Source organism: Eucalyptus grandis, chromosome 6, assembly GCF_016545825.1.
Source record: "Eucalyptus grandis isolate ANBG69807.140 chromosome 6, ASM1654582v1, whole genome shotgun sequence".
Classification (NCBI taxonomy): domain Eukaryota; kingdom Viridiplantae; phylum Streptophyta; class Magnoliopsida; order Myrtales; family Myrtaceae; genus Eucalyptus; species Eucalyptus grandis.
Window position 1 is genome coordinate 49,984,656 of NC_052617.1, and position 8,874 is coordinate 49,993,529.

The window sequence follows — 8,874 nt, forward strand, 5'->3', positions numbered from 1 at the left end:
TTCGTTCAGCAGCTAATCTCTGCCTTGTCTTCTCAAGCTCCTCGCATTCTTTCATCAACAAGGTCTCGACTTCTGCAAACTGCTTCAGTTTCAGCTCCAATCTCTTTAACTACACATGGAGATAGAGTTTATTAGAAACCAAGGTCCAAGATAAACCAAAATTATTTTTATCCTCTTTCTTTTTGGTTTTGTTTTTTTGTTTTTTTGGGGGTGGGGGTGGGGCGCGCGGCAGGTCCTCTTTTAAGAGGTGGATAATTAGCTTATCCAGTTTTATCTGGAAGAGACTCTCAGCAATGCAGACAACAATATCCATTGTCCAATCATCCAGCCAAAAGTGATTGATCCTCCTTGATATAACACTACTAAAACTTGCTCGAAATTTGTGACTTGCCTCGTGCACTTATGAGCAAAAGTGCAGTGACAGTAATATCGTGTAACACTGCGTCAAGATAACACCGATACAAGCCAATGCTACAGCACTAACAAAAAGGTACCCTTCAACAAATTTGCTAGCTCAAGTTTTACCATCCAAAAGATTCACAGCACTCAAGGGCAGTAATTGTAAACGCAAGGATGACTGGGCAAGTAAATTCAAGATACCGAAATATCCCAGTTCACCAGAGGCTGAGTTCTCACAGAATAGTCAAGTAAGTCTCCACCAAGACAAAGAATGACTAAAGACATCAATGTCATAATTAACACAAAGCTGTTTCACTTGCAGTCCAATATACATCAGAGTAAACTTAAAAGTTGTTTAACGCTGTTTACGCAAAGATCGGTTTATGAAATTAGTAATTTAGTATACTGAGTAATGTCATAGATTCTCATGGATAGTTAAATATGATTAAATGATCAATTACAGTCTAACTCCACTAATATATAAATTTGTAAATCAGTCTTCACATACAGCATCACTCTATTGACAGATCAGCTGGTCCAAAATACTAAGAAAGCTTGTAAGTATCCCAGCTAACGAAGCATATATTGATTATTCAAACACAGACAAGCTTAATGGCATTATGGGACCGGTCCTTCCAATCATAAGTGATGCCAGGGTAAAACCTCTATGAAGTAGAACAAGTGATGCCATGGTAAAAAACACGATTTTTGAGTTATCTCTATTGGTGCAAGTCACGGTAGAAGGCATGTGGAAGAATCATCCATAAGCATCAGTGTGTACGAGTTAAAAACTCCAATAGAAACAATTTTGACCTCTGCCAAACACAAAGGAAACCTCAATTGCATCAGGGGACCTGTCCTACCATTTCGTTGTTCTATTTTAATGCTCCTAGAGACCTTTCGCTCTTAAGTTTTGCTATTAAAGATGTCATTTTTTAGCTTATTTATCAATTGCAGCAAAGTTGATTAACTTACTTTTAATTTATTAAAACGTTTCCTCAAAATGAATAGTAATATCGGATTACACCAAATTATAGTCTTTTTGAAGATCCGCATTACAAACAATGTCAGAAATAAGGTCTAAGCGCTAATTGTACCTTTTTATTGAGCACAAGAGGTTTTAAACTTATGGATCTAATTCGTATGCTCCATTTTAATAATTTGCTCAAATAGCGATTACTAAGTCCGAATTTCATATTGCTAACTTTGCCCTAATTTCGAAAAACATAAATGTATATTGCTAATAATAAATTGGTAGCTCACGATCAAGGACCATTAATCATGTTAAGATATGAAAGTCGGACAGGGAAAGAATAATCATACACTTTGGTATCGTAGTCAATAAAATGAATGCTATTTATGCCCGTTGATTGACTGCAACTGTCGTCCATCGCGGGGAAAAAGTAAATCATTGACGGTGAACATAATAAAATGTTTAATTCAATCACAAGTCTCCTGATCTCGTGGGCATCTGAAAACGGCATAGTGGACACAAATTGCTCTCGTTCAACCACCGAACGACACATTCATGGTGAAACATATATGCTTGCATGGCATGCGCACAACTTCTTCGTCACGCGAAATCTCCTCCTTGCAAATTACGCACCCATCCATCGCCATAATCCAAAACCTCGAGGAGCTTTGCTTTCTCAAGCGCGTCAATGGCTGCTCAACTCGTCGGGATTGCTTCAAAGGCATTGGAAACTTCCATCGATTCCCTAGGGGGCCGCCTGCTTCTCCCTTTGCTCTCTTTGATGGACAGAAACCTCCAAGACCATACGGACCGGTATCTTCCTCAAGTGCAAGTAGAGCTTGGTCCTCTGCACTCCGCAGTCTCTCGGCTTCCACGGCCATTCTTAGCACGAGAAGGTTCGGGTGTGCCATTTCATGGTAACGTCATGACGGGTTTTCAGTGACGACACCAAAGATGATGTGATAACATTGGCAGAGTAATCTTTGTTTCATCTGACGTTCGAGATTGATTCGAAAGTTGAATCAATCAAGAGTGATATGACAAACGCAGGTGAACTCATCAACAGATGAGCTCGTGCTCTTTAGGTAATGCATCCCCATTTGCCCTCCGACGGCATATCTGGGCACGGATGCGAATATTTGTGGCCATCGATGAATGGGGTGAAAACTTCAGATTTTCTTGGTTGTTGATGATGGAAGGGTTAGGGACTCAAGAGGAGTTCCGATATTTGGGTTGTGTTGGAATTTTGGAGGAGTACTAGGAGAATGAACTTGAGTCTTATGTGCACAAACTTATATTATTTGTTTTTATCTGAAAACGAGTAGGATTCTCACTAATTCTTTTTTCTATTAAAAAAGGAAATCTAAGAGTTGATCATCACATTTTGATTGCTTCCAACTACTTTCCTTTTTCAACTTCTTAATGGATTACTATCCTAATAGTAGTAGGAGTTCGAGGACTTGTACAATCATATCCTGCATTTCGAACTAGGTCGAGGACCCTGTTGGTTAAATAATTTTTTATTTTATTTTCATCCTCCTACCATAGAGAAACTTCTTATATGGCCGCATGGGTGCATTTTTTTCATTTTTTTTGTGACTCTGATTGTTTTGTTAGTGGGGTATCCTTCGGTTTTTTTTTTCTTGATTTCACCTTAAATACAAAAAATAAAATGGATTGATTTGTTTTAGCTTGCTTAAACATTTTTTAATTAAAAATGGTGTTTAATTACACTACAGGAAAATTGCTTATTCAAGATCATTTCAATCAACGACATTTATAAAGTGTAAATGTTAGCTATAACTTTTGATTCTACGTATTGCTCCATACTACTTTTCAGTCAAAAGTAATGATATTTAAGGTGCCGTTTGAATTTACGTATTTTTGTATTTGCTAATAATCAGCAAAAACGATCAATTTATTATATACCTATGTAAATGTTTCTTCAGAAAATTAATACTTCATTACACCAGATTGTAGCTATATTTAAAGTTCCCTATTACAAACTATGTCATAAATTAGTAAATTCTAACTATGTTTTTTTTCAATTGCACTAGGCATATCTTTCAATGCAGCTGATATAAAATCAACTAGTTAGAAGTTCAAGCTAGCAAAGACGAAAAAATTTAAAAGCAGCACATTGATTTGTTACTTATTTTTTAATTACAGGACAATGGCATATTGATGACAAAATCCAAGCAGATTTTAATTATTAAATTCGAAATGAAAAATGTAAGTAGATTATACATTATACTCATCTGGCACCAAGTTTCTTTTCCCAATAAATAAATTTAATTTAAATGGGCAGTTTGATTATGAAATACAATAGTAATTATCATCATGCTGAGTTGGTTTTTGTTTCTGAACCTATGGTCAGTCATCCAAACGTTGTTTTCAAATGAAAGATTTATTTTTCACTTCAAAGAAAGTCAAAGAAAGTAAAATCAGAATATATTAGATTATTACCAAACAGGCTAGTACTTACCAGAACTGCATGCATAAAAATATTGGTTGAACCAAAATTTTATTGATGAAATTTCTTAAATAATTCAGACGTTCACATGAAGATATTCTTATCTTGCCTTTTTGTTGTTTGCTTGAAGGGTCATTACCATGAAATTACTAGAGACTTACTCAACTATACCTAATCTACCTAACACAAATGCGGCCTACAATTGGCTGATTAAACCAACTAATCATGTTCAACGAGTTGAGCAGGGAAAAAATCAATCTCATATATGTTGATATCACATAAACAAAAAATGAAGGATTTTCAATGAATATCTAGGAGTTGGCAGAAATTTTTGGGAAAATTATCTAATCAATTCTACATCTATCATATAGATGTCAATTCAATTCTTAACTTTTAAATTTTACCAATTTAGTTTAAACCTTTGTGCCAAATTTCAAAATAATCCTTTGTCATTTTTTTTACCAAAAATTACTAACGTGGCAATGTGTTACATAGGATGGCTAACAACTACTTAATCATTGATATGGTGGCATCTAGAAAATTCTTCAATGAGTATATATCAGGGCATGAGCTCAAGAGCAATCAACTTGTGTGTATCATTTGAATTGAGAATTCACACGTAATATAAAGCCTTATGAGATGGGCTTAGTAGTAAAGAACAAGAAATATGTGTGTGGATTCCTTATTTGATTCCATACATTATCAAATGCCAAATAATTTCATGATCAGGCAACTACTCAAATTTAGACTTACATATGGTCTATGAGTTTTTATTTTTATTTTTTTAGGGCTAATACCACAATAACTCTAAACTAATATATTTGTGGCAAATTTATCCTCATACTAATATTTTTACCACTAAAAACCTCAAATTAATACATTTGTGAAAAATTTATCAAAAACTAATCTTTTAACCACCAAAAACCTCAAACTGATATATTTATGACAAATTTACCCTTCATTGATTTCCGTTAAATTGGATTGATATCGCAAAAAACTATAAACTGATATACCTATGACCAATGAAGGGTAAAACCCTAAAAAGTACACTCATCAATGAGTACATATCAGGGCATGAGCTAAAGAGCAATCAACTTGTGTGTATCATTTGAATTGAGAATTCACACGTAATATAAAGCCTTACGAGAAGGGCTTAGTAGTAAAGAACAATAAATATGTGTGTGGATTACTTATCGATTCCATACATTATCGAATGCCAAATAATTTCATGATCAGGCAACTACTTAAATTTAGACTTACATATGGTCTATGAGTTTTTTTTTTTCTTTTTTAAGGGCTAATACCACGAAAACTCTAAACTAATATATTTGTGGCAAATTTATCCTCATACTAATTTTTTTACCACTAAAAACCTCAAATTAATACATTTGTGAAAAATTTACCAAAAACTAATTTTTTTTAACCACAAAAAACTTCAAACTAATACATTTATGACAAATTTACCTTTCATTGATTTCCATTAAATTGGATTGATACTGCAAAAAACTACAAACTGATATACCTATGACTAATGAAGGGTAAAACCCTAAAAAATACACTCATCAACTATCATGTGTTATTTAATTCAGCAATTTGACGGTAAAATTAATGAAAACTATAATAGATGTACCAGTTTGGTACTTTTCATGGTATTAACCTTTTTTTATGGATAGAATCCTATTTGTGAGGTTAGCAAGATATTGACGTGCCTAAAATTTATCCATATATCTAAAGTGGGCTTTTGTGATAAAAATAAAGTTTATATAACTTAAATAACATATTCTACGGACGGGCTTTGTAGAAAAAAATGTAAGTATACACTTTTGAGTCTATCTATATTTAGCGTGTAAGACACCAATATCTATTTGGATTTAGGCTCTATTCATCACGGAAAAATATATTGTCAGAAAATGTTTTACCCATTTTCCGACCTTTCAATTATTTAAGAAGATGAGTCAATAGAAAAACATTTTCTAGTCAACAGAAAAATTACACTTAAATTTAAAAATATATATTTTATTTTTAAAAGTTAGAATTCATTTTTCGAAATACGACAAGGCATTGATGCTTGGACCAAGATCTTGGTGCTTGGGTAGGGACCGTGATAGCCATTCTCAGGTCCCAAGCACCTAGGTCTCAAATCCCAATGGCCATGCCCACGATCCTGATGTTTATGCTTAGGTCATAGGCAACCATGCCCGAGGTAACTAATTGGTGGGCTTGGGTCCATGAAGGCTTACACTAGTTCATCAATGGTTAGGCCCGAGTCCACGAGGTTGGGCCAAGGTCCCTCAAGGCTAGGCCCAGAACCCGTGCCATGCCTAGGTTCTCAATAGTCGTGTGCGGGGTATCGACTCTCACATCCAAATTATAGGTGCCGAGACATTGGTCCATAAAGGTCGAGCTCGAGACATTGATGCCTATGCCAGATACTAATGGCCATGTCCAAGACTTAGTGGTTGTGCCCAAGTTGAAGGCCACGTAACTAGGTGTGTCCAAAAACCCAACCCGACCCGACCCGAACACGAACCAAACACGAAACAAGTTGAGTACATGTTTCAGGTCTTAAAATTGTTCGGGTAATTATTATGAAACAAGAAAACAAATATGTTTCGGGTAGTATTAGGGTCAAAACATTGTTTAGCCCAAACACATTATTGGCCTCTCACCCAAAGTTCCAAACCTGAACACTCTTCACTTTTCAGTCTTCACACTCTTCACTTCACGCCAAACCCAAACATGAAACAAGACTCTTCACTTCTCCGGTCGTCAACTCCACCACCGCTGCTGCCACCGCTGACGACTATGCCGTCTCGTTGATTCCGCCGCTGCCCTCTTCTTTGCTCCTCGCATTCTAGAGTTCCTCTCGATCTGATCTCGCTCTCAAACGAGGAAGGTATCTCGATCGTTCCGGATCTGTTTCCTCTAGATGCTCCGAATGTAGCTGGCACTCAAGCTGGTTCTGGAACGGTGCGGGTTCGGATCTGTCCCCTTCACAAGAGCAGGTTAGTCCTTGAGCAATGCTGGCGATATCCTCAAGTTGACCAAATCCACTCTTGGGTTGAACCACGTCCTCGGCACAAGCCTCGCTCGGCTCTTAAAATCCGATCTTTTGAACGTCTTCGCGGAGCTCAAGAGACAGAACAAGATGGGGCCCTCAAGTTATGGCCTTTTTCGTGCCTGGGTTCTTCCCTTGTTGGAGTCTGTGGTTCTAAGTCTTCGTTTTCTTTGCTTTCTTGTTGGTTTTCGAATTCTCTCTTTGTAAGTTTGGCGTATGGTGGGAACATCTGCCCATGAAAATAAGAATTGGAAGTTTAGAAGGTCACTTTTGGCATCTCTGTGAGTTGCATTCTTTGATTGCGTCCCTGTTCCCACTCATGACGTCCGGCCTCATGCCATAGAAGGGGTTGAAGAAGAGAAAAAGGTGGTGGTTGTTGAAGAGAATGTTGTGAGTGGAGGGGAGGCTAAGGAAGATAGTGGTTCGGTTGAAATGGTGAAGGCGGTGAGCGGTGGCGGCTGTTTGGGCGAGCACAAGGGCTTAACAGTGATTGACATGCCTGAGAAGGCTAGAGAGCTTTTGGAAGCATTGAAGGACATTGAAGACCATTTCATAAGGGCTTATGATTCTGGCAAGGATGTCTCTAGGATGTTGGAAGCTAACAGAGTGCATCTGCAATCTGGATTAGAGGAAATAAAAGATGAGATTGGGGTTTTCTGCTCTGGTAGATTTTGCTGTTACATCACAATATTACTGAATCAAATCTTACTTCAATCCCCAAGTACCCATTTTGTCTCCTACTGAACTATTAGCAGAACGCAGCTTGAAAATCATTTCATGAATAAAGTCACCTTGTTTGCATCCATTTCAGACTAATTTCTTAGTTCATTTTTATTTGGTAAGTGTTGAGGGAACTTGCTGCGTAATCCTTTCTCTATCGTGATCTTGGATTCTCATGTTCATATTAATGCAGAAAATTCCACAAAACTTATCCAGTCGTTAAGGTGGCACCAATCAACTTCATCTAAGCCTACCTCATGCAAACGTCTGGTGGCCTCAAGTTCAAGGGGATCATCTACATGGACTGCGTATACAAATGAATTGTTTGATGACTATGGAGGGATTGTTTTAGGAAGCCATTCGCTCACCTTGGAAAGACTATATGCATGGGAGAAGAAGCTCTATGAAGAAGTTAAGGTAAAGCTGCATCTGTCAATACTCCACTTGTTTGATTGGCTACTATGAACAAAATGTTTCTTAATTCGTGTTAAAAGATGAAATCTTGACAATTGAGTTTATTTCTGTATTATCTGTATGTTATGATTGGGGACTTAGTTTCATCTAGTTCGCTTTCATTTATTTCGACTTGATAATTTCAATCTTATAAGTCAGGCTGGAGACAACATAAGAAAATTGCACGAGAGGAAGTGCACACATCTGAGAAACCAAGGTGTCAGAGGAGATGATGGACCCATGATGGACAAAACCAGAGCTACCGTGAAAGATTTATATGCAAGGATCTTGGTTGCGATTCACAGTGCCGAGTCAATTTCTAAAAAGATCGAGAAGCTTCGTGACGACGAACTGCAGCCTCAAATTCTCGAGCTTTTAAAAGGGTAAGCAAACACCTAGGAAAAGCTCTGTGAATTTCATCATTATACATCTGTTACAAGAAGGTACTTCAGTCTATTTTCAGAACTTCATGGTCTCGCTCCTTGATTTGTCATTCTGTTCCCATTTCAATGCAAACCAGAGGGAGAGGACAGAGGAGAGACAATTTAGAAGTTGCTTTCTCTCTCAATATATTGCAGGGGACATTGTTTTCCTAGGATCGTACGGTCTCCCGCGCACACGCAACGTTTAAAAATAACAAAGGGCTAAACTAAACTACTTGGCCTCTAGATGATCTATGACCAAAAGGTGTGCCGATTTTTATTTTTATTTTTAAAGTTGTGCTAGACACTGCATGAGATTAATTTTCAATCCTCTTTTGAGTCGATGAATTAAAATTGGCAAAATCTATATTGAGCT

General features: G+C 37.0%; 1 protein-coding gene across 1 annotated transcript; it reads left to right on the forward strand.

Annotated features, from left to right (window-relative positions):
• The first annotated feature begins 7,156 nt into the window (after nt 1-7,156).
• Nucleotides 7,157-8,650, forward strand: LOC108960379 (protein ROLLING AND ERECT LEAF 2-like). Its single transcript, XM_018875643.2, has 3 exons — nt 7,157-7,567; nt 7,817-8,040; nt 8,236-8,650. Exons 1-3 carry the CDS (start codon nt 7,336-7,338, stop codon nt 8,461-8,463), a joined length of 684 nt encoding a protein of 227 aa, XP_018731188.2. The 5' UTR covers nt 7,157-7,335; the 3' UTR covers nt 8,464-8,650.
• The last annotated feature ends 224 nt before the right edge of the window (nt 8,651-8,874 follow it).